Source organism: Peromyscus californicus, unplaced genomic scaffold (assembly GCF_007827085.1).
Source record: "Peromyscus californicus insignis strain IS unplaced genomic scaffold, ASM782708v3 Scaffold_10__1_contigs__length_136768540, whole genome shotgun sequence".
NCBI lineage: Eukaryota > Metazoa > Chordata > Mammalia > Rodentia > Cricetidae > Peromyscus > Peromyscus californicus.
Window position 1 is genome coordinate 31,187,860 of NW_026294391.1, and position 26,413 is coordinate 31,214,272.

Below are 26,413 nucleotides of genomic sequence, written 5' to 3' on the forward strand. Positions count from 1 at the left end.
AGTCAAGTACTTGATGTAAAACCTCATAGGAGAAAACCAGTTTTTTTTTTTATTCCTTTAGCAAGGTTCCTACATCTGATAATCAGAATCACTGAGGAAGAGGTGAATCATGTGGACATCTGGCCTGAAATATCTAGGCAGAGAAAACAGGAAAGGCAAGAGCCTCATTGCAGCACCTATGCTTGCAATGTTCAAGAAGGACCAAGGCCAGTGTGCTGCTTAGTTTTTGTCAACTTGGCACAAACTAGAGCTACCTGGGAAAGGAGAATCTTAACTGAGGCATTACCTTCATCAGACTGGCCTGTGGGCATGTTTGTGGGGCATTTTGATTAACAATTGATGTAGGACAAGTCAGCTAGCTCACTGTGGGTTATGCCACCTGGGCAGGTGGTTTTGGAGTTAGAAGAAAGCAGGCTGAGCGAGCTATAGAGAGCAAGTCAGTAAGCAGCATTCTCCCGTGGTCTCGGTTTCGGCTACTGCCCTGACTTCCCACTATGATGACTATGATCAGGACATTTAAGCTAAACAAACACTTCCCTCCCCAAGTTGCTTTTGGTCATGGCACTTATCCCAACAGATAACAAACTAGAACAAAGCAAGCCAGGGAGCAGTTTGGGAGGGAGAAGATCAAGATCAGAGATGTAAGGAGACCAGATCACTTGGAACCCTTGGTAGATTTTAAATACATCATTTTGGCTTGTGTGTTAAGAATGGCTGTATGAGCCAGGCGGTGGTGGTGCACACATTTAATCTCAGCACTTGGGAAGCAGGGGAAGGTGGAGCTCAGTGAGTTCAAAGCCAGGCTGGTCGACAAAGCGAGTTCCAGGACAGCAAGGGCTGTTACATAGAGAAACCCTGTCTCAAAAAACCAAAAAAAAAAAACCAAAAAAAAAAAAAAAAAAAAAAGAATGTGTGTATGAGACAAAAGAAGAAATAGAATCATGTGGACATTTACGATTGTCCAAGCAAGACAGCTGTGGTGGGTTCAAGTAGGATAGCTTCTTTGGGGATGATGACATATTCTAAAACTAAGCTATCATTATGGCCATGCAACTCTGTAAATATGCTGAAAACACTGGATTGTAAATTTTAAATGTGTAAACTTTATGGTACATGAATTGTATCTCAATAAAAACATTTTGAAAAGAAATGGCAGCTGAGTGTATCGGTACATTCCTGTAATCCCAGCACTTCAGAAGCAGAGGCAGGATGACTGCCCCAAGTTTGGGGACAGGATAGTCTACATACTCAGTTGCAGACCAACCAAAGTCACAGAGTGAAATCCTGTTTCTAAAATCCAAATCCAAACTAAACTAAAACACCTCTAACTCTCCCCAACAAACATTTTTATTTAAAAATAACGGGAGGGGTTGGGGATTTAGCTCAGTGGTAGAGCGCTTGCCTAGCAAGCGCAAGGCCCTGGGTTCGGTCCTCAGCTCTGGAAAAAAAAAAAAAATAAAAAATAAAAAAAATAAAAATAACGGGAGAATGGATTTCAATAAGGAAAAACGATGGACAAATACTATAAGGATTTAAGTGCAATTAGAAAACAGAAACTTGCAGGCCATTTGCATAATTGAATGGTTTCATACAATATCCAGAAATGTATATAGAATTAACCAAACAGCAAATACTGGAGTTTTGCTCAGTGGGTACAGTACAAAAGCAAGGATGTAAGAAAATTCAGGATGCATCCGAGAAAGAAGTTTGGGTGATCAACTCTGAGGTTACAAGGTTCACTCTGGATAGCAAAGGAAATCCAAAGGATAACTAAGGTAACAAAGGAGAAGGGCAGTTTTGGAGCCAAGTCTGGTAGTTTTGGACTTCTCCATGAAAAAGATTATTTCATTTGTGCCCGGCCTGATAGTTGGGAAGATGTTTGGCTCACATGAGTCTAAGATGATGCATAGAAAAATTATTTTGCACTTATTAAATTAGAAATAGTCCTGTTTTAAATTCTACCAATACAATTTCATAAATATAATTTGGAGAGAAATATTTATATTTAAGGTCTAATTATATAACTAAAATAATCTGATAAAAGGAACATACATGGTTTACTTGAAACTTTATTATATAAATTTCCATTTCTTTTAAAGATTACAAAACCTGTTCTTTGACAGGAATACAAGCAATATTGTTCCAGGATTATTCATGGATACATTGGAAAGAGCTTAGATTACACATTAATAGTATGATTTGCAAACTTCCCAGATTGAACTCTTAAGTAAAACAACTTAAAATACTCAGTGAAATCTGATCCTTACAAGCAGTTCATAACTATGGCAGCCGTGCCAAGCATCTATGCTATTTACCCACCAATAAAAGGTACAACACATTAGAACCCTTGATATGGTACCTTGCTTGAGCTTCTGGCATGCCTTACTAGAGATAAACTAGTATAAAGTAAGATCATATATAACAGTAGAAAAATATTTGTGATTTTTTTTCTTTTTTAAAAACTGCTTAAGTAGATACCCACCCCATTCCCACCCATGGCCAAAAATGCAAAATAATTACATCTTTTAGGTGTATACCTTCCCTTTTTATTTAGGGAAAAAGTTAAGATAAACTAATACATGTATATGATTTTGAGTTATACACTCATCACTCATAATCATTAAGTAGGCTAATGAATGACAATACTTTGAAACCTTTTTTAAATTAAAAAACAAAGCTTTATATGGTAAACTACACTTACAGAAACACAACCCAAGTCTTTATCCTCATGCCCTTGCTTTGTACTTAAATGTTCTACTTTAAATACTTGTTTGAAAAACTCAGTATACAGTTCATCCAGTACGATAGTAATATAGGAATAAAGATGTTCACTTTCATTGGACATTGAACTAATCTACTTAGAGAGAACTATTATAGTGACTCTCTTCTCAAATACATTTCCATATACTGTACTTAAATGGTATGTGCTAGAAGACATTTTCTTGAGGTTCATATATCTGGACTTAAATCTCTAAGTTTTCCTTTCCACTAATATCTAGTCAAAACATCATACACCTTGCTAGTTGCTCTGGGAAAAGTCATGATATTTCAACAGTTTATCATGCAGTTCAAGGTATATGGCAAAACAATGAGGAAAGTGCCTTAAGAGGTAGGAAAGTAGGCTCTCATCCCAACCCTTGCTATGCCCATTATGAACAGGTAAAAGACTGACAAAAAGTGGTAAATGTGAGACCTATAATGACACCAGGTTTACGAAAATTAAGTTGACTTAATTACTAGAATTTTTGAGAACTGTCACTTTGGAACTAGTTACAAGTCACTTGGCAACACAGAATACAGCAGTGTCAAAAACACACAAAGCACACTGTAGATACAAATTCTTCTTGGCCATCCATATTTGGGCATTATCACTGTGTAGATTCTTCAGTGGAAAAAGTGGTTAAGTGTGGCTCTGGAGAATACCACAGTCTCAAGAAACTGAATTCATTCCTTCATTAATTGGTCTCCACCAATGGTCACTTGGGGGAGATCAGCAAAATGTAAGCAACCTGGGGTTGAAAAGAGGACTATTTTCATTAATTGAAATAAAAACACTGAATTAAGTCAACTTCTCTGTGAATTAAATAAGGCTCAAAGTATACATCCAGTTTAGTCACATGGAGTTGGATCTTGCAGAGGGACAGATAGAGTTAGACTGGACCCTCCTGGTTTAAGCACCAAGATCAGCCATGGAATCCATTGTTTTTGTGAGTCACAGAAAATAGACCTTTTTTGATCCTTTATGTTCCAGAGCTGAGTACTTTCACAAGTCTCAAATTCTCATCACCACACTAAGGACTTATAAAATACAGAAAAACCTGAAATATTGTAGGTAATTCATAAAAGCCAGGGACTGGAGACTATCGAAGTCATGTTGAGATGTGTATTACTGGCTTCCACAGTGAATAAGAACAACTATACCAAGGTCCTGAAGTCTAGAAAGCCTTTGGCTAACTATCATCCCAGGATGAGTCTACTCTGGTCCTTTTCCTATCAAATACATGCCTTTTCTTGAAGCCTCTGCACCTACTCTCTGTTCCAATCCTTCTTGGACTGAGGGTATGGGCACAGCTTTAAGGACACCCCCACTTCTCTTGATGTCTTCTGATCCCAACAGAAGCCATGTCTAAAGAACAGATGGAAAATGGCTGATCCTCCCAACCTGTCCTTTGGAGAGTAATGCATGTGAAATGTGGAAACTACCACACATACCCTACATCCTCTCTCTAGACACTCAGAACTTACTCTTCTGTATGCCAGCTTCACAGCATCTTGACTTTGGGGCTTGCCAAAATTATTTTTAGAGTTTTGGAGTTGCTTGTTAAAAACAGATTTACATTACATCTGTTAAATTCAAGGCATTAATGCACTTAGAAGATACCTTTTTAAACAGAAGGAGCTGAAATGATTCATAAAAAGCAAAACAAAACAAAAAATAACAAAAAACTTACCTTAATTTAATATCATCACTTGAAAGGGAAGATGCAAAACACATCATATTTTAATTCATAGTTTCCAGTATATGCTTGGCTATGTTAAACACATTTCTATTGCTTGGGATGTTATTTTGCATCATAAACCAAGAGATGTCTGTAAAAAGAGTCCTGTCAGTTTAGTTCCTTTTTCAGTGAAACATAAAAGCAGAGCTGACAACTCTGGGATAAGCCCCCAAAACTGGCAGCAATGGGTGAAAGGCAGAAGACTTCAGGAGCCTTAATCCCGTAAGTACAGTGGCCTATAGGAAATAGACTTTGTGAAATAAATGGAAAGGCTAACCCAGCACAAGCACTACATTGTCGGCCATGTTTGCCCTAAGACAATGTGAACACTAGAGCCACAGAAGAAGTAATTTATGCTCCTAACCTGTTTTGTCAGTAGGAAGCCTTCAGTTTTGTGAATCTATTGGGGAAATCTTCATTTCTCCAATAAAACTAGCAGTTTGACTAGATAAGGAAGGCAATTCTTAAAGGAAATAAATTTGGCATCATAATATAGTATAGGACTGCCCTAAAATTACATAATTTTGACTTTAGCTCCTTTTGGTGATAATATGAAAGAAAGGCAGCATGGTGCTATAAGGAAAAACTAAATGAGAGACAGGATAAATGGGAGAATCTGACACACTGAATAGAAGAGGGGGGGGGGGCAAAGGCTTTCTTGCCAGGCAATGGAAAGCAACTTTGAATAGTTAGCATCCATATACTCAAGAACTTCAGTAGTTGGTATGTAGAACTTCTGGCATCCTCCTAATGTGTACTTTTTATTTAGAAGATAACCCTACATTTGGTTTCTATGCAATCATCATTTCATGTTGCTTGGGCAAAGGTGGTGTTGGAGATTTTCTCTTTCTCTTTAGTAGCAGAGAAGATAAGGAATGACAAGTGTCTTTTATGAACTGCAAAAACCACACTCTTGGGCTAGTACTCTAAGTGAGAAGATTTCTGATGTACGCAGCTCAGTAAGTGACTCACATCTACTGGGGCACATTCCTGATGAGGTAAGCTAAATCACTTTTTTCTTTGCTCATGTTTTTTACAACACATATTAACGTACACTGGGTAGTGTGACAAAGATATGGGTAATGATGGGTATAGAAGTTTCTTTTGTCAAATAAAATTGGAAACCAGCAAGTTAGATGTAGATCCTGAAGCACATGAAGCAGAGCCAGGGGCCATTATGAAAACTGGTCACTACTGAAGTCAAAGGAAACATCATATGGCTATAAACCATCAGCAGGGATTCAGAAAACAGTCAGTGCTGATCAGTCATTGAGCCTGCCTCAGCTATGACTTCAGGTTAGAACAGATACTGTTTGGCCAAGAATATTTTATTCTCTAGAATAATAAAGTTTAAATCCAATTTCATATGGAGGCCTGTGGCCTTTATTACATTCAAATTAGTGTTTAATATAGAATACCTATTTAAACATGAAATATCCAGTAAGGCTTTAATTATCAATTGCTAAATTTTCTTTTTCCAATTTCTTTAATATGATTTTTTAAAGGCCTTTGATGTATGTTGGCAAGATTTCAAATGATATGCCAAATACTAAGTATGAGCACTATGTAAGGTTAAAAGTTCAAGGATTACTTCCTTAATTAAGGAAAGGAAACCCTAAGAAATCACAAAGTATATGGATTAACTTCATAGGTGTATTCTTGATTTCATGCCACACACACAACAACTTTCTCTACCATTAACAGCTCTTTAGGTTAGTCTGACAGAGCACCTGACTTGAAGAAACAAATGAACAAACCAGTGAAACAGATGGAGGAGGATATGTACAATTTGAGAGAATTACATTCAACAGCTGTTCAATCAGTCTGGCCATCTTTAAGGTTTCCCAACAATACTGTTAATCCAGGTGAACTATTTATCCAGATTTAATAGTCAATTGATTAATAGACTCCAAGTTAAACAAGGCATGTATACATTAAAGAAATCAGTACAGAAATGTACTGTATATGAACTGTTTACAAAAACATACAAAATGTTGGATGGCACAAGGGATACAGTGCTAATATAAACGGATTGTTTAAGCTAAGTGCTTAACATAAACTGTCCATCCCTATAACTAACAAAAGAATATTTAGGGGACATGAAATATTTCCTATAAAAATAATGCTATATGGTGAAGAGTACTTTTATTCAGTGTATTTTAGGTGGTATTCATGTGTTCATTATTTTTCGTGTTGATTCAGTGATTATATCTTCATCATGTTTCCATTTTCATTTCGAAGCTCCAGGAAAATCTAACTTGCTAAGAATCAATTAAAGCGAGAAGAGATGAAAGCAGGAACAGCAGGAGCAGCAGCATTATGGGTACCAGCTGGGACAGTGTGTGCTTGCAGGTGTCTCTCAGGTATGTGCTACCTGTCGCCAGAACTTGTGCTATCAGCTTACATCATGGTACCAAATATCTCACTGAGGTCACTTCACAGGGCTGTTGAGGTGATTTTTTTAATACCCCTCCGCTGAGCAAGAGTAGAGCGGCCTACTGGTTCCAAAACTGGTGACTGATTGCGATTTAAAGCAGAGTATGTAGCTGCCATGGCACCCTGAGAAAAGCAAAGAAAGGTTACAACAAAAATGACATGTATACAAATATGAAATAAATGTTATGTCCCCCCCACCCTGGGATTTTCATAATGTAAATGATATAGATCTTTATCAGCCTCATAACGAGAATAACCTGTGGTCAAATTTTCAGATTATAACTAAAACTGAGGCCAATGTGAGAGGTTAAAATTTTGTATGAGAAAGGACAGGGAGGGGCTCAAATAGAGCAGTCCTCATTTTTCTTAGGATCATTTGTCTTTACAACCCTGTAATATGAGAGGCTGTAAACCATGATCTTTCATTTAGAAAAATTCATAGATTCTATCTCTACTGATAGTGAACACTTATGTACACAGAATGACAAAAATGCAAAAGTTTCCCTTAAGCTAACTTAATTACTGACATTCTGATACGCCTTGTGTCACCATGCCCTCAAAGAACTTATAAACAAGATGCAAGGGAAAGTTGCTTGGGGCATGGAGACAGGTTTCCTGGAGGCTCAGCTGGCTATGTCTATCCTGGAGGCCAGAGAGAAAGCAATGACTGGATATAGGGCTGTTCACCTTTACGAGATGTGGTGCATCCTGTCTGTTTAGTTGGTATTGTGGCAATTGGTCCCAATGGACAATCCAAGGATGTCTGAGCACAAGAGCAGCAGTCAGTCTCTGATGAGGATCTACATGAAGCATCTTTGATACCAGGTCCTATCATCAGATGAAGGAGAAGAATAAGACAAGGTTAATTCTTTGCTTCTCTCTTACTTCTATGATGCTTGATATTGTCAGCATTCTTGTTCAGCTTTTATGATGATGATGCTCGAGTTCCTGGTTGCAGTCCTTTTGTCACAAAGCAAATTTTAGGATAAGTTTGTGACAAAAACACTCCAATCTCCCCTCTCTCTTCCCTGAGTACCACAGTTTTGTTATGGTGCAAAGGATCAGTTTACTCTAGCTTTTCTTAGCTTTGCTCTAATTCTAGAGGGTTAGAATATTCAGAGTTCTGGCCTTACAAAGCTTTAGTTCAGTGAGGAAGAGACAAAGAATCAGTTATAAAGCAAGGTAAAGTCTCTGATGGGATGAACAAGTACCAAGAGCAGCTAGAAGAACATAGATACCTGACCTGAACTGGGAGATGGCTTCAAAAATGTCACTTTTGACTGTTACTTTTTTTTGAGAGAGTCTTTCCATGTACCCTCAATTAGCCTGGTACTCTCTACGTAGCTCAGTCTAGTCTCAAACTTGTGGGAATCCTTCTGTCTCAGTCTCCTGAGTGATGGTAGAAAGTGACTCTTAAGAGCAGTAGTTCTCAACCTTCCGAATGCTCTGACCCTTTAATATAGTTCCTCATGTTGTGGTGACCTCAAACTGTAAAATTATTTTCATTGCTACTTCAATGAATTATTTTCATTGTTACTTTAAAATTTCATAATTTTGCTGTTATGAATCATAATGTAAATATATGATATGCAACTCCAAAGGGGTCATGATCCACAGGTTGAGAACCACTGATTAAGAGGAAAGTAAGACCTCAAGGACAGGCAAGAGCTGGACTTGAAAAGGTATGGAGGAGGGCAGCGGTGGCACACGCCTTTAATCCCAGCACTCAGGAGGCAGAGGCAGGTGGATCTCTGTGAGTTCAAGGCCAGTCTGGTCTACAGAGTAAGTTCCAGGACAGGCTCCAAAGCTACACAGAGAAACCATGTCTCAAAAAATCACAAACAAACAAACAAAAGGTATGGAGGAAGCAGAACATCTCAGGTAGACAAAAAGGAGTGGATCTGGAGGAAATCCCTAAGGTACAAGAGAACATGTCTTTGGTGGTCTGAATGAGAATGGCGCCCATGGGCTCCTATTTTTCAATACTCAGACCCCAGTTGGTGAAACTGCTTGCTAAGGATTAGGAGGTGTGCTCTTGTTGGAGGAAGTGTATCACTGCTTGTGCATTGAGATGTGAGCTGCTGTTCCTGCCATCATGCCTTTGCTCCATCATGGACTCTAACCCTCTGAAACTGCAAGCCTAATTAAACACTTTTGAAATTGCCTTGGTCATGGGGCTTTATCACAGCAATAGGAAGTAACTAATACAATGTCACAATTGAGGAACTGACAATACAATGTGGCTACGGTAGAAATTTGCTGTCAAGAAGAACATGGCAGCCAGTAAAGTGGAAGAGATTGAGAATAGACAGATGAGGAAGGTCTTTGCAAGCCATATTAACAAATATGGACTTACTATAGAACAATAAAGCACAAAAGCAAGATGATAAGGTAGTCAAGTTTGAAATTTAGATAGATGATACTCCTTAAGTCTGGGGGATAATAGTTTGGAGGGGCAAAAGCCTGGAGATTTAGTTTTTTTTTTTTTTGTTTGAAGACGTCTCACATAGCCCAGGCAGGCTTCAAACTCACTAAGTAACCACAGATAACCTTGAATACATAATCTTCCTGCCTCAGATTCTCAAGTGCTAAGATTTTAGGAATGCACCATCACTCCTAGGTAGAAAAAAAATTTCTTGACAGAACCTGGTGGCTGACTAGATATTGGGAACTAGGCAGTTGCTATTCTAGCTACTCTTCTGCTTTAGACACTTGCAGTCTCTCTTGGTTATTATTAACAGCTAAGAACAGGACTAAGATACTGAACAGAATTGGAAATAAAGAGTGGGCCAGGAACAGTGGCACATGCCTGTAGTCCTAGCCACTTGGGAGGTTGAAAGAGGATTCATTAAAGCCAGGGGTTTTGGGATAGCCTGGGCAACACTTTGTGACACTCTATACAAACAAAATAAGTATAAATAAAAGATATGTTAAAAAAATCAAACTATGAAAAAAAATGACCTTTCCTATCAAATTCTGAAAATGAACCAAAGTGCTAAAAGTAAATGTTGCAAAACTTCCAGAGACAAAACAAAACTCAATTGTAATTTTAATTGCATCTCTGGGTTTGACTGGGCCAAGGCATTTCAAACTTATCTTTCTTTTACTGCTAACCCTTCAATGGCTACTCACTTTGCCTGCACTCCCTCCCTCCCTCACAGTTCTGGGGAAGGCCTTACACATATTAGGCAAGAGCTCAACCACTGAGCTATATATCCCCCTGCCCTAGGCCTAGCTTTCTCTTTAAATGGTAGCATTTCGTTGAATCCCTTCCTTGGTTCTTCTATCACTATGCTCTGATAATCGCATTCTTAATCATTACTTTAGCTACTATAGATGGTCAACTCCTTCAAACTCCACCATAGACTTCTAAGACCTACAGTCATATGGCCAGTTGCCTAATGACCAAACATCTTATAATTATATAAGCATTTTAAATTCATTATGCCGAAATCTTCAACTACTGCCAATCTCAAAGCTTCTTACATATCCAAACACTTGGTGAAAGACACTCTCTTACATTTGCCTGAGGTAGCATTGTGGACTGCATGCTTGATAGCTGCTACTTATTTATGTTCAATAAACTATGAAGTCTGCTCTGCCTTCTAAATTTTCCATTCATTTGTCTCAGATTCCATTGCAACTGCTATAATTTTGGTCTTCACCTTTCATGATTTGAAATGTATAAAACCTTACAAAAAACATCCCTAATCTTAGGTCAGTGAGCAGTGAGTAAAACAATGCAAGCCAGTTAACAGAGCCCGTTCAACACAGGCAACTGTTCTTTTTTTGTTGTTGTTTTTTTTTTTTTTTTCGAGACAGGGTTTCTCTGTGTAGCTTTGCACCTTTCCTAGAACTCACTTTGTAGACCAGGCTGGCCTCGAACTCACAGAGATCCGCCTGGCTCTGCCTCCTGAGTGCTGGGATTAAAGGCGTGTGCCACCACCGCCCGACCCAGGCAACTTGTTCTTGAATGGATACATCTATACTGACATAATCCTCTTTTCCATTTTGTAGGTAATGATAGTATTACATGATGTTTACAATCAGGAGTCTTAACTATATACAGGAGCAAAAGTTACTGTAATTGCATGGAATTTATAAGACAGGCTCTGAGTTAGAGATAATTTTTTGCTCTATATTTGTGTCTAATCTCATCTTTCACTAAAAAAAAAGCATTCTGGAGTGCAAATGAATGCAAAGGACTAGAGATAACTTTAACTAGTTTTAAATGACGAGAAAAAGCACGTGATGTGTAAGTTCTGGTACTCTGGTTATGGGTAACATTTCTTCATATACCTCATGTGATCTTGACAGTTTGTGGCAGACTCCGTGGATGAAAATAACTGTGCCATAGAGTGAAAAATGGAAAATCTGATCATTACACACAGCTTAGTAGTTTTCTTTTGTTCTTTTTGTTCTTCTGAGATGGTTTCTCTGTGAGGCCCTGGCTGTTCTGGAATTCTCTCTGTAGACAAGGCTGGCCTCAAACTCAGAGATATGCCTGCCTCTCAAGTGCTGGGATTAAAAGCATGTGCACTACCACACTTGGCTAGTTTGGTAGTTTTCTTTTTTTAAACTTTCCACCCAGAGTAAGCCAATAATCCCAAGTATGAGGCACACAGCTATTTACAATTCAGTTCATCAAGCAGCTTTGCTTGTGCATGCTGTAGGAGTCATATCAAATGACCAGTCTGGAGGCACTTGCTGTTCTCATGCTCCCATCACCACCTAACTGGCACGCACTGAGCTCCCTCAGCATGAGATAGAATACAACTTTTTATAGCCTCCTCAGCTGCTTGGAAAGATCTCCCACTGCTTTCTTGTCCAGTATCATCTGTAATCTTCTTTAGCACAAAAACTGCACTAATACAGTCAATCTTGTACTGCACATTTTGTGCTGTCTCTGTGCCAGACTGTGAGTTCTCTGAGATCAAGAATTCTATCTTTGCCATACCTTTGCTCTTCAGACTTTCCATATTATTATTAAACATATCTAGGTGCTCAATAAGGAAAATTAGGAAGGAAACAGGTACCCAGAAAAATAAAGTATCAGCTTTGACAAATTTTACTGTTAGAAAAAGAAAGGCTAACATTATTTTTTATTTTTGGTGCTGGGGCTCACCCAGGGCCTCATGGCTGCAGAGCACATGCTCCACTGCTGAGCTACACATGTTAATTTTAGTCTAACATGTTAATTTTAAACACAGTTAAAAGCCACATATCTAAACATCAATTCAACTGGCTAATTGAACTTTCTGCTCTATCTAAAAGAACCTATGAACTTTTTGGATGGATTCTATTTACAATCACCTCAACTCGAGCTTCCATTCCGAAGGAAAGTCAGTGAGCATTTTTACCAATGTTTCTTCAGTCTCTTCTGTATTTCTCTCATTTGACCTGGAAAAGTTTACTTCTTTAAAGAAAAAGAACTTTCTCTGATTTAAGTGAAAGCAGTGTTAGTCTAAGAATGGCATTTCTAGAGCCAAGGGTTTCTGAATGATTTCCAGCAACCAGGCTATAAACCAGGCTATTATGACTTGTGATAAGGATGAGACCCTGTTTGTAACAAATCAAAATGAGGACACAGTACAGTTCTTTTAGGGAACAAGGACTCTGCAGTGTGAGTTTCAAGTGCTCACATGTACCTGGTGTGCAACTATACACAAGTCTGTACTAAAGCTCTAGTCCTTGCTTTTGTTCTGTGAAATGGGGCTATTACCATCTATTTTACAAGGTTCTTATGAGGTCAAGTGCAGTATGAGGCACACGGTAGATGGACAAGTTTTAAAGATTTCCATCATTATTATTCATCATGCTTGTAAAGACAAAGATGATAATGTATAGACAATAAGGCCAAACCAATGTCCTCTAGGAAAGAAACATGATAAATAGTCCTTTTTGGAATTTAAGATGTTTGGTAATATCACTTCAACATACTACTTTATAAACAAAAACTTCTGTTAGTGTTTCTTCTCATCATGGATCATGAAAAATATTTTTTTCTTAAACACTTGTAATAGGAGCTAGGGAAATACTTCAGTCAGTACAGTGCTTGACACAAACTAGAGTCACCTGGGAAGAGGGAATTTTTTTCTTTTGTTTTGTTTTTTGTTTTTTTGAGACAGAGTTTGTCTGTGTAACAGTCCTGGCTGTCCTGGAACTTGCTCTATAGACGGGGCTGGCCTCAAACAGAGATTGGCTTGCCCCTGCCTCCTAAATGCTGGTTAAGATTAAAGGCATGCACCACCACCACCTGGCTGTAAGAGGGAACCTTAACTAAGGATTTGCCTCCATTAGATTGGCCTGTGGGCCTGTCTATGGAACAATATTTTCTTTTTTAGATTTACTTATTTTATGTATATGAGTGTTTTGCCTGCATGTATGTATGTATACCACATGAATACCTTGGGCCTCTAGAGGTCAGGAGAACGCACTGTATCTCTTGTAACTGGAATTATAGATGGTTGTGAGCCATCATGTGGATGCTGGGACCTGAACCCAGGTATTCTACAAGAGCAACAAAGTGCTCTCAAACACTGATCCATCTCTCCAGCCCCCACACTTCTTGATTAATGACTGGTGTGGGAGGGCCCGGTGTATTGTAGGTAGTGCCATCCCTGGACAGGTGGTCCTGGGTTATATAAGAAAGCAGGTTGGGCGGTGGTGGCGCACGCCTTTAATCCCAGCACTTGGGAAGCAGAGGCAGGTGAATCTCGGTGAGTTTGAGGCCAGCCTGGGCTACAAAGCAAGTTCCAGGAAAGGCACAAAGCTGCACAGAGAAACCCTGTCTCAAAAGAAAAAAAAAAAAAAAAACCCCAAAAACAAAAAAAATATAAAGAAAGCAGGTTGATCAAGCCAGTAAGTAGCATTCCTCCATGGATTCTGCCTCAGTTTTTTTTTCTCTCCCCCCCCCCTCCCCCCGAGACAGGGTTTCTCTGTGTAGTTTTTGGTGCCTGTCCTGGATCTTGCTCTGTAGACCAGGCTGGCCTCGAACTTGCAGAGAGATACACCTGGCTCTGCTTCCCGAGTGCTGGGATTAAAGGCATGGACCACCACCCGGCCCCCTGCCTCAGTTTTTGATTCAACTTCCTTCCATGGCTTCCCTCAGTGATGGACTGTGGTCAGAAAGTGTTAAGTCAAATACTCTTGCCTCTTCAAGTTGATTTGGTCATACTGTTTATCATAGCAATAGAAGAACTAGAACACTGTACAAGCATTAGGACCTGAGTTTGATCCCCCAGTACCCAAAGAAAAAGCTGAGCATTGCTGCATACATTGTAATCTCAGAGTTGGGGAGGCAGAGGCAGGTAGATCTCTGGGGCTCAGTGTAGCCTAATTGGTGAGCCCTAGATCCCTAAGAGAACCCATCTCAAAGCAAGCAAGCAATCAAACAACACCCCTCAACTCAAGTTGCATGGCCACCCAAAAATTTCCTTCGTACTTCACATCTTTTTGCACATATCCATCTGTTCACTGAAAAACATGCACACATATCAAACACCTTATTCCCCTGTCAAAAAGTCTATAATATGGCTGAGGGTATAATAGTTCAGTGGTAGAATGTGTATTTAGCATATATGATGTCCTGGGCTCAATTCTTAGTCCCAATAACAAAACAAAGTGAAACAGCCATGTAATTGGAAGTCTGATGTTTTTTCTGTCAGCTTAGGGGCCCACACCTGAATCTACTGATATTTTAACTATTGTCTGGGCTCTGTGGCCCCCCTGCTGCTACCCTGGGGGCCTCCCCCGTGTATGTGGGGGGGAGAGGGGAGGATTTCAGGTCTGCTGGCACTGGCTCAGCCTCAGCTGCCAAATGTAGGTTTTAACTAAGTCTCTATCATTCTATTTATCAATAAAAACTCGGGAGTCAGATGTTGCAGTGAAAACCTGCTAGATCAGAGAAACAGAAAAGCAACTAGCTGACCTTCCTTTTTGGCCAGAGATCCAGCAAGAGAAGCATCACTCCATTCGTCCCAAACCAAAAAGACCAGGAATCTCTAAGTCCCTCTCTACTCCCTCCTATGTGTCTCTCTGTCTTCCTGGCTCCTCTGTCTTCTCTATGGCTAATTCCTGTCTAGTCTCTGGCTCTGCCCCCTGATCCAAGGTTAATTTTATTTACATAGTCTTGGAGTTTCACAGTGTGATTAAATATCCCACAATAAAAGTCACACATACCTTTGCTGTATCTGAAACGGAATTCCAGTAACCACCACTGAGTGAGAATTTTCCGCTACCTATCCGTGCCAATATTTCCTCTGGAGTATCATCAGGACCATTTGCAAATGGAGTGTAACTAGATTATAATAAAGTCAAAATGTCAATGCATAAAATTTTTCTTATAGTTAATAATGTTTACATTTATTTATAGTTTCTAAAAGTATTCTGAGTAGTTCAGTTAATGTAATACTTTATTGGAGTCTATCAAAGTAAATAAAAGACAGTAAAAAGAAGCTCCATAGGCCAAATAATAGGTTATATTAATTACACTTTGTGGTAGTTTGAATGAAAATGGCTTCACAGGCTCATAGGGATTGGCATTATTGGGAGGTGTGGCATTGTTGGAGTAGGTGTGGCCTTACTGGAGGTGAGTCACTGGGGGTGGGCTTTGAGGTCTCAGAAGCTCAAACCAGGCCTAGTGTGATTTCATTCTTTTCCTGTTGCCTATGGATCAAGATGTAGAACTCTCCGCTCCTTCTCCAGCACCATGTCTACCTGCATGCCACCATATTTCCCACCACAACAATAATGGACTGAACATCTGAACTGTAAGCCAGCCCCAATTAAATGCTTTCTATTATAAGAGTTGTTGTGGTCATGGTGTCTCTTCACAGCAATAGAAACTCTAAGTAAGATAGACTTAATATATATTATATGTATTTTAAGTTATGACACAGTCTAAGATAATATATTAAAACAGCATGTTTATTACATAATCAGAATAAAAATATGAAAAATTTATTTAACACCATAAGACATTAAAAACACAGCTAAAGCCAAGTGTTGTGGTACCCCTTTAATCCCAGCACTAGAGAGGCAGAAGCAAGCACATCTCTGTGAGTCTGAGGCCAGCCTAATATACATAACGAGTCCCAGGCCAGCCAGGACAACACAGTGGGACCCAGTCTCAAACCCCCCACAAAACCAAAAACAAAACAAAAAAAGGAAAGCTAATTAAAAAAAGGATACAGCTGCCAGGTGTGTGTGTGTGTGTGTGTGTGTGTGTGTGTGTGTGTGTGTGTGTGTGTGCGTGCATGCGTGTGCGCGCGCGCCTTTAATCTCAGCACTTGTGGGGCAGAGGCAGGCAGATCTCTGTGAGGTCAAGGCTAGCCTGCTCTACAGAGCTAGTTCCAAAACAGGCTCCAAAGCTACACAGAAAAACTCCGCCTCAAAAAACAAACAAACAAAAAAGGATACAGCTATAAATATGATATAATTATACTACTATATATATATTAGTATGAGAAACATGGAACGATATTACAATATAGGGATTTAAAAAGCCTACATAATTTAGATAAAATATTGATGAATAAGTGCTTATGGTACACACTTACCCAGTAAGCATTGTATAAAGGAGGACACCAAGACTCCATATATCACAGGCAGCATCATAACCTTGTCGTTTCAAAACCTAGAAAAAGTAAAAGATGATTATTAACACACTAATATATTTAAAAATTTATATATTTGTGCATATGCCAGCTTGTCTGTATGTGCACCACAAAGGCCAGGAGAGGGGTCTGATCCTATGGAACTGGAGTTATAAATGATTGTTAGCTGCTGATCCTTTGCAAGAGCAGCAAATGCTCTTAACTGGAGTCATCTTCCCAGCTTCTCCACACTGGTGTTTTTTAGATATATTTAGATATTGAATGGAATTGTATTTTCCAAATCAACACACCAAGCTCGTGGGCGCTCACAGACTCTGGACTGACAGCTGTGGAGCCTACATGGGACTAAACTAGGTCCTCTGCATGTGGGAGACAGTTGTGTAGCTTGGTCTGTTTGAGGGGCCCCTGGCAGTGGGACCAAGATCTGTCCCTGGTGCATGAGCTGGCTTTTTAGAGCCCATTCCCTATGGAAAGATACCTTGCTCAGCCTTGATGTAGCAGGGAGGGGCTTGGTCCTGCCTCAACTGAATGTACCAGGCTTTGTTGACCCCCCATGGGAGGCCTTACCCTTTCTGAGGAGTGGATGTGGGGATGGGTACAGGGGGAATGAGAGGTGGCGGGGGTTGAGGGGGGGAATGACCGGGAGGAGGGGTGGGAGAGGGAACTGTGGTTGGTATGTAAAAATGAATAAAAATATTTTTAAAAAAGGAAACAACAACAAAAACCAAGTAGTAATCAAATTAGAACATTCTGCTTATATACATTATACATTATATACATTTATGTGTATTATGTTAAATTCATATATACATTTATGAATTTAACACTGGTATTTAAATATTTATTATGTACTGCTGTGGGTACAGAGAGGGATACAGAACATATCAAGGGTAATTTCTTTTACATATTTCTTCTTGAGACATAATCTCCCTATGTAGTTCTGGCTGGCCTGGAACTCACTATGTAGACCAGGCTGGCCTAGAACTCATGGAATTCCACCTGTTTCTGCCTTGGTGCTGTAATTCAAGGTCAAGGTGTCTGTGCTACCACACCTGACAGGTTTCTTATCTTAATGAATTTCTATTTTGAATGGAGCTATAGAAATGACTATAAATAATACTTTTTGAGACAGAGTTTCACTCTATAGCCCAGGCTAGCTTCAAGCTTCCCATGTAGTCAGGGCAGATTGTATATACTTTTGATCATATACTCAGCTTCCCTAGTACTAGGATTACAGGCATGCCTTTCATGCCTGGCAAATAACAATACTTTTAAGAACACATGTAACCTCATATAAATGATACAGTGCTAAACCTACTAATTCATATATTATTTGATTCACTCAAACATTTAATCATTATCACTGGTTATTATTAGGCATGCACTATGACCAATTTTGAAAAAGATCAATTTCTTTAAAAAATAGAATCTAGCAGGGGAAATCAACATATAGTTAACAATTCAATGTAAGTATTATAACAAAATCATGTTAATAAAGACTCTGATATTGAGATAAATACATGGTTTATTCATTTTTGTGGAGCTGGGGATCAAATCCAGGGTTTCCTGTAGGTTAGGAAAGTACTCTATCACTGAGGTATAATTTGAGCTCCAATAATTCTTGATATAGGGAGAGAGTTAGCTAGTTTGTATTGGACCTTCAAGTAAGATGGCTGTAGGCAAAGAGAAGAGGCAGAGGACAGTCAAAAATAGAAGCAAAGGACACAGCTGTGTGTGGTGGTTCACATCTGCAATCTCAGAACTTGGGAGGCTAAGGTGGATCACTGCAAGTTCACGGCCAAGCTGGGTACAGAATTGAGACCCTGTCTCAGAACAAAACAACAGGACAGAACAGTGCTAATGAAAGGCAAAGGAGTAAAAAGTAGCTAGAACTTCAGGAAGAGGATACTAGAGAAAGAAGAATTTAGATTTTTCTCCTGTAGGCAACCAGATGTCATCGAAGCATTAAACAGGGAAATAAAGGGCTGGCATTTTATTTCAATGATCAGTTCAGTGATTCTTCAATTAAACAATAATTAACTGTCTATATTAACGATATAAATGAGTTCTTAAATATACCCAAATAGAGCAAGCACACTCTCTCACAATTACCTCTGGTGCAACAAAATTTGCAGTATAACAAGGAGTCATGAGAAGACCATTTTCCGCTCTCAGCTGTTTTGCAAAGCCGAAATCACAAATTCGAATAGATTCTGGATTACCAGATTCATCCACATAAAGAATGTTGCTAGGCTTCAAGTCTCTGTGAACCACCTAGTTGAAATAAAAATTAGAGATTTATGTTAACACAATACATTTCCCCACTGAAATTTCTTTATTCTCATACTGCCAAACAATGCACCTAACAAGCTGATGAGTGCATAATGCTGTTAATTTAAGTGTAGTGGTCTAACACTGACTGACCTGGGCATAAGGAGGAGGAAGGAACAATGTTAGTTGCCTTTTCCCTCTTGTCCAATTGTGTAACTGGGTAAAGGAGAAATGCAAATAGCAACTATATCTATCTCCAGGTAATTCATTCACTTCATAATAGTTATCCAGTCTCTACCATGTGCCAGTGTATTATATAAAGAGCTGCAGATACTGTGTAAATAAGACCCATAAGATCCTGGCTGTTTCATGCTAGGTACTTGCAACATAGTGGAAAGGAATACAACAGACAGGTTCACATAAGGCATTTTAAAGTATGGGACAGTTTTGAGAGGAAATAAATTGTGACCTAAGGCCTAAAGTAGACACTTAAAACAAGCCATTCAAACTGTGAGATACAGCTTCTCTAAAGTGAGGGAATGGTATATATCAAGATAGGAAAACAATAAATACACACACACAGGCATGCTACCTAAGAGTAAAAACCAACTAATTTAAAAAACTCAAATTTAACCCTCCCCCCCAAATTCATTTGATGTACAAATCAAGATGTCACATAAACAAAATCATTCTCTTTTTAAAAAGTTTAGATTTGATTCTCTTTTCAATCACCAAATCCAAGTCTATATTCTAATCACCTTAGTTTTAGTTCCTAACATCCAGGACATTAATTGTATTTTCCTAATTAACTGGTAAGACACAGGGAAAAGAACACAGAAGACTTAGATAACCGTAAAGCTATCAGTTGTTCAGCAAATATTGTCTTCTACCAATTTCAAGGTACAGTACTAGGCAAATCTTGACTACCCCACAACCAGAAAGCTGTAGATCTAACACATTCCACTTGTTAGCTTTTAAGGGCAAACAAACAAACAAACAAAACCACCAAATGAACAAACAACCAAGATGAGACCACTACACTGAAATGAACTCCTTAAGAAGTCATTTTTCACACACACACACACACACACACACACACACACACACACACACACAAGCTAGAGATTGGCTTAGTTGGTAAAGTGCTTGCCTTGAAAGCTCAAGTACCCGAGCTCAATCCCCAGAAACTATATAAATGTGCCAGGCATGGTAGTAAGTGTTTGCAATCCCAGGGCTAGGAAGGCAGACAGGATGGAGCTTAATCGGCTGTCAGTTGAGCCTAATTGGTGAACTTCAGGCCAGTGAGAGACACCCTGATCCAAAAGAGATAGATGGTGTTCCTGAGGATGACAGCAATGTTGTCCTCCATGATCCATACGCATGTGCACACACACACCAAGAACACACACACAAATACGTAAAAAACCTTTGACCTATACCTTAAATGCATTTTTATTAATTAAAAATGTTAAAAAATAAGAAAACTTTCTCCCTGTGATATTTTTTCCTCCTCTATCTTCCTTCTCTTTATTTTTTTACTTTCCCTTTTCTTTCACAGACTTCATTCTTTTAAAAATATTAGTTTTTTTCTTTCCTTTTAAAAAAATCATTTAGTAAAATTTATATGCAGGAGAAAACAATGAGATCATTCACTAGGTGACAAATTGGCTTTACTCGTGTATGTGGATAGAAACCACCATTCTCTTTTTCTGCCTATAATTTTAAGTGGGCCTGGTTTTCAAGGATACAGAGTGCTAATGTTTTACAGGTTCAAAGATCTCATCAACTTTTTCTTAGAAAGCATAACAACTCAATATAAGCATGCTAAGATTTCAAAGTACTTCAGGCTTAATTAAAAAGGTTTGTGTAAAGGAAAAGTGGTAGAATAATGAAGCTCATTACAGTTTTCTGCTACTTTTATATTTTTAATTTTAGCTTGAGTATTAAGAAAAAAAGGATGTGCATACAAATATGTGTATGCATAAATTATGTTCAAAAGACTTACCCCTTGTGCATGAAGATACTCAACAGTTTTGGTTATAGTAAACAGGACAGCACTGGCCTCTCGCTCTGAGAAAAACTTTTGTCTAAGAATTTTATCCAGCAATTCGCCTCCTTTCATAAGTTCTGTTACTACATACACATATTTTCCATCATCATATACCTGTAAAATTTAAAATAACACAAAAATTATTTGAAGCTTTATGTATGTCTCTAAATTACTACTCAAACATACTAAAGATAAGTGAATATATTAAAAGAAATAAAATTGCATATTCAAGAAAAATTTACTTGTGAAAAACCAATACAGGATTTTTGGAGATTGTGTAAATGAATCATTTACAGTGAACAGCTTCACATTTAATGTGACCTAGTCAACACTCTTTATCTAAGACAAATTATTCTGAGAAAATAAGAGTTTTGACAGTATCTAAAGAGATAGCCTTTGAGTCTATGTGAGCACCAACAGCAAGAGAAAGCTGAATACTTACTTGGGAAGTGGATATTTTCATCAATACTCAGTTATAATAAAAGCCACAGAAGACAGAGGTATCAGGACATCCCAGGTAGAGAATACCTCACTTGTCCTGGGGTGGTAATGGTCAGAAAAGGCTTCCTGGGAGGAAGCAGCCTATAGCAAAGTCTTAGTTGTGGTAGTCAACCAGGTAAAGAAGGGAAATGATATTCCCACTAAGGATCCACACATTCAAAAGCACTTGGAGAAAATGAGGCACGTGTGCTTTAAAAAGTCTACATCCCAAATAAAGCATGGCCAGAACATAGGGTGTGTAAAAAAGTATGAAAACTACTACAAAGGAAGGCAGGTGGGAGCACAGTTTAGGGAGCCTTCAGGAAGACTAATCAATCTTGAATATTAATATGTTCAAATTCACATAATATAAGCAATAATGTTAAAATAGTTTTTAAAGTAAAAGCAGAAAATGAATTATAGATTTTAGAGTTTTATTATTAATTTCTTAAAAATCAATCCTCTTCCTCCAATACATTCCCTTCCAATCCCCTGTCCCTATCCTGCTGGTCCCCTCCTTCCTACTACGAGTCCCTTCTTATGATTTCATGCCCCCTTCCCAAACCTCCCTTAAGGTATCTTTATCACCTTTCATGGTCACCTTTCTTGTTTCATAACCTATACCCCCCACTTGTGTACACACACACATACAAAATCTAGGATCTTTATATAAGAAGAACTATGCAGTTTCTGTCATTCAAAGTCTGGGATACTTTGCTTAAGAAATTTCCACTTTCATCCATTCAATGTTACTTTCTAAGCTGACTATTCTGAAGTAGTGTTTGTGTACAATGTAATATTTGAAAAATATCCCAGATATGAGTTTGACAACTGCTTCAAGTTATCTTTGCTAAAGAATCTACTTACATCCTTTAGAGTAATGATGTTTGGATGCTGTCCATAACGAAGAAGAATTTCAATCTCTTCTGTTGGATCTCTCTTGCTTTTATCAATAATCTAAAAGGTGAGAGATTTGTCATAAAATTTTATGAACATGAACCTTAAATGTTTATAGTTATAGACCTTAGGTATCCTCACTGTATACTAGGCAGTTGTAGTTAACTACTTAGCCAGATTGTTTCATTAGAAAGCTAGTCTCCATATAGATGGCTAGATAAGGCTAACCATGCCACACATTCCTACTAGGTCATGCCAAAGAAACTTGGTAGTGAAGTTGGGACTCACTAAAAACTCAAAAACCTCAAGAAAAGTTACCACATCATTTTTTTTTCACCCTTGAATTTCTCAAAAATTTGAGAATTCAACTAATCCCCTATCAATACAGATAACTAAGAGATACATATGTCTGCAATACCACCATTAGCACCTGCTTATTGAATGGAATTTCCTTTTTTTTTTTCAAGACAGGGTTTCTCTGTGTAGCCTTGGCTGTCCTGGAACTACCCCTGTAGACCAGGCTGGCCTTGAACTCAAGAGATCCACCTGCCTCTGCCTCCAGAGTGCTGGGATTAAAGGCATGTGCTACCACCACCCGGCTGATTTACTTCTTTTAATTATTTTAATAGACTGTCACATTAGCTGCAAGCTACTTACAAAAATTAAGTAAACAACCTTATTTTTGAAACTAAGTAGAAAGCTCTGTATAAAACCACCCCTAGAATATTACTTGACTACATTTGACTATAATAAAGCTCTTTAAAATATTAACACAGACTATTAACTCTTTTATGTTAGTTGCTTAAATTTTTTTCTGAATGTTTTAGTATGTTCAAGTACTATACACACATATGGTGTTGAAATCTCCAGAACTGGAGTTACAGATGATTGTGTACTCCCACATGGGTTCTAGGATTTAAACCTGGGTCTGCTGGAAGAGCAGTAAATGCTTTCTTTTTTAAATGATTTTATTTTATGTGTGTGTACCACATGTGTGTAGGAGTCCTCAGAGATCAGAAGTGGGTGTTGGATCCCCTGGAACTGGAGTTACATACTACTGTGGGCCACCATGTAGGTGCTGGGAAACAAACCAGCAAGAACAGTATGTGCTCTTAACCCCTAAGCCATCCCTCCAGCTCTAAGTACTATATTTTGTAAAGACAATTTGTGCTTTGTTTTATGAGAAAGGGTCTCATGGACTCCAGACTGGCCTCAAACTCACTGTTTAGCTGAGGATGAAATCCCCCTGATTTCTCCTGCCTCCATTCCCAAATGCTTCAATGACAGGCATGTGCTACCACACTTGGCTCAATTCTGGCTTTTGAGTCATTCAAAGAGTAGTCTGAAACAAATTTTGTGGTCTTTATGTTCAATTTTATTTTTATCAGTTTTAGTTTTTAAATTTTTTAAGGCAGATTCTCATTTTGTAGCCCATATCAGCCTCAAAGTTTTGTAGCTAGTTCAGGCTGGCCTCACAGTGGCAGCAATCTTTATAAAATGGGACCTTAGGACATGTTTGATGTGTTTATGTATGCAAGACACATTCCTAAACTGCCTATCAAGTATACCATTCCCTTTTTCTCCTTGCATGTTAGTAATCTGGAACTTCTATTCACTTTAGATTTCAGTAAGAACAGTGTACAGCAGAATAGCATGTTAAATCCATTTCTTTGGTTCATCATTGTATCTGACAGAAAGCCTCATGGACACTCATGTCTCTTTAAAGCAATTATATTCAGTTTTACATAGTAATAACAATTTGCTACTCTTTCCCTAACTAAACATGAACTATTTATACTTATAAACTACTACTATGAAGATTCAAGGTCAGTTGGAAGCTTTAGGCATTGCTTGAATTACTTGAAGTGAGAAAGGATAGATTACTTAAATTACAGTGAAAAGGCAAAGAATTTGAATATAATGTTTGTTCATCGATAGCTAGGGGTTTAAAATTCAAACTTTATCACAAAACTATATACTTAGGTTTTGGCTTGAAGACTTCTGTCTTAAGATATCATATTAAATTAAACTTACTAATGATAAGAAATGATCATGGTTCTTTAATTCTTTTAATGGTTCAAAGATTCCTTTTAGATATAAAGAAAGGTATGAACATTTTCACCAGATATAATGCAAAATTTGAACACAGTTTTGAGGAATTCCCTGATACTCTGATCATAAAGTAGGGACTATTCGGAGTATAGGGAATCCTATTAAAAATCATGATGTATAAACTAGCACTTCTCTGGCTTAATTGGCTATATAGGCATCTTACTGTTCATTTCAGCAGAATGGGGATCCATGATTCCAGATTAAGATCTTTGAAGATCACTAACTCAGATACTTAAATTTACCTTCAATTTATTTTATAACAAAAGGCACTTTTGCTAAAGAGAAGAATGTAGTTTATTTTAGGGAGAGTCTTGCCATACTGGCTAGGTTAACTTCTAACTCATGATTCTCTTGCCTCAGCCTCCTGAGTGAAATATAGAAGTGCTACTGCACATGCACCTGGGTTGAAGAGTATAATTTTTAACTCATACTGACATATATGACTAAGAACTGCTAAGAGTTGCATTTTAAATCTAAAAATATTTACCTTCACCGCAAACTCCATGTTTGTGGCTTTATGTATACATCTCTTACAAATGGAGTATGAGCCAACGCCAATATCCTCTTTTACTTCATATCCATCAGTAAATTGAATACTGTTCCTGTGTAATTGCTACAAACAAAATCATAGATTGATATAAGAATTCTGTAATGTCTCTAATGCATTTTATAAACAAGGAATATTTTACTGAGCATGTATTGTTGATGTTATTTACTAATACAAATATTAATAATAAAAATGAGTAAAAATATTATTCATAGCATGTGAAATAGGCCCTTTGAATGTGCTTATATTTAACAAGAGAAATATGTAAAACATAAAAAACAGAAATAATTGGTAGTTCACCTATACCGTTATCTTTGATATATCTTCTTTTGTTTTCATTTTTCAAGACTATCATACAATATATTTTGATATTCTTTTCTCCCCCCAAACTCCTACCAGGCACACCACCCAACTTCATGTTCTTTCTTTCTCTTAAAAAGTAAACCGGGTTGGGGATTTAGCTCAGTGGTAGAGTGCTTGCCTAGCAAGTGCAAGGCCCTGGGTTCAATCCTCAACTCCAAAAAAACCCAAAAAAAACAAAACCAAAGAAAACAAAATAATCAGGAACACACACACACACACACACACACACACACACACACACACACACACACACACACACACACACACAGACACACACACACACCCACCCCACCCCTCCATGGAATCTGATTTGTGTTGGCCAACTACTCCTGAGCATAATGTCTGTCCTAGAGTGTAGTTGACATACTCAGTGTTACTCCATTGAAAAAAACAAACTTTACTTTTTCAGCAGGTATGAGTTTCAAATAGGTTCTTGCCTAGGGGTGGGACTTTGTGTCTACTTCCTTTTCTACATGCTAGGATTTTGTTTGGCTTGAGCTTGTACTTTTAATATAAATACATATATTATATATGTGTGTATATATATGTAATTTATACATATGTTATCTGTATGTTATATGTGTGGGGTGCCCACAGAAGCCAGAAGAGGGTGTTGGGTCCCTTGGAGCTGCAGTTACAGACAGATGGCTGTGAATTGCCTCATGTGGACGATGGCACTTAGACTCAAGTCCTCTGGAAGAATGGAAAGTTGTTTTAATATCTCTAGCCTCTTTCATTCCCCAAACACCTACAGGCTTTTAGAAGTACCTTTAAAAATGAACAGAAGTTTAAAACCTCTGGTACATAAGAAAAGATTCAGGAGGATTCAGAATCAGAAATCTGGATTGTTTCTCTCATTTTCATCTCTCAGTAGCTATGACCCCCTTTCTTCACCCCCATATGTTTGGCTAAAGAAAGCTATTAATTTAATTTTTCAAAAGGCAAATTGAAACCTATGATTTAAAAGATGAATTAAAATTTTTAAACGTATTTTTACTTTTCAACACAGTAATTGCACATGTTTATGATGTATATTATATCTCAATATATGTACACAATGATCACACAGGGTAAATTAAAATTATCTTCCCACAATACTATGACAAAAAAGTAATCTCATAGTTTCTACTCCTTTAACAGT

General features: G+C 38.0%; 1 protein-coding gene across 8 annotated transcripts in view; it reads right to left on the minus strand.

The window, feature by feature from the left end:
• Window positions 1–2,051: 2,051 nt before the first annotated feature.
• The window catches only part of Rps6ka3 (ribosomal protein S6 kinase A3), a 107,751-nt gene continuing 83,389 nt past the window's right edge, over window positions 2,052–26,413 (minus strand). For all 8 annotated transcript variants that reach the window (XM_052728724.1, XM_052728650.1, XM_052728495.1 and 5 more), the window contains 8 exons: window positions 24,850–24,975; window positions 22,221–22,310; window positions 20,829–20,987; window positions 18,665–18,826; window positions 16,496–16,572; window positions 15,117–15,234; window positions 7,623–7,763; window positions 2,052–7,058 (listed from right to left, as the gene is read on the minus strand). In XM_052728724.1, the coding sequence (XP_052584684.1) occupies window positions 6,936–7,058; window positions 7,623–7,763; window positions 15,117–15,234; window positions 16,496–16,572; window positions 18,665–18,826; window positions 20,829–20,987; window positions 22,221–22,310; window positions 24,850–24,975 (996 nt within the window). In that variant the 3' untranslated portion in view covers window positions 2,052–6,935. The remainder of the gene's footprint in view (window positions 7,059–7,622; window positions 7,764–15,116; window positions 15,235–16,495; window positions 16,573–18,664; window positions 18,827–20,828; window positions 20,988–22,220; window positions 22,311–24,849; window positions 24,976–26,413) is intronic.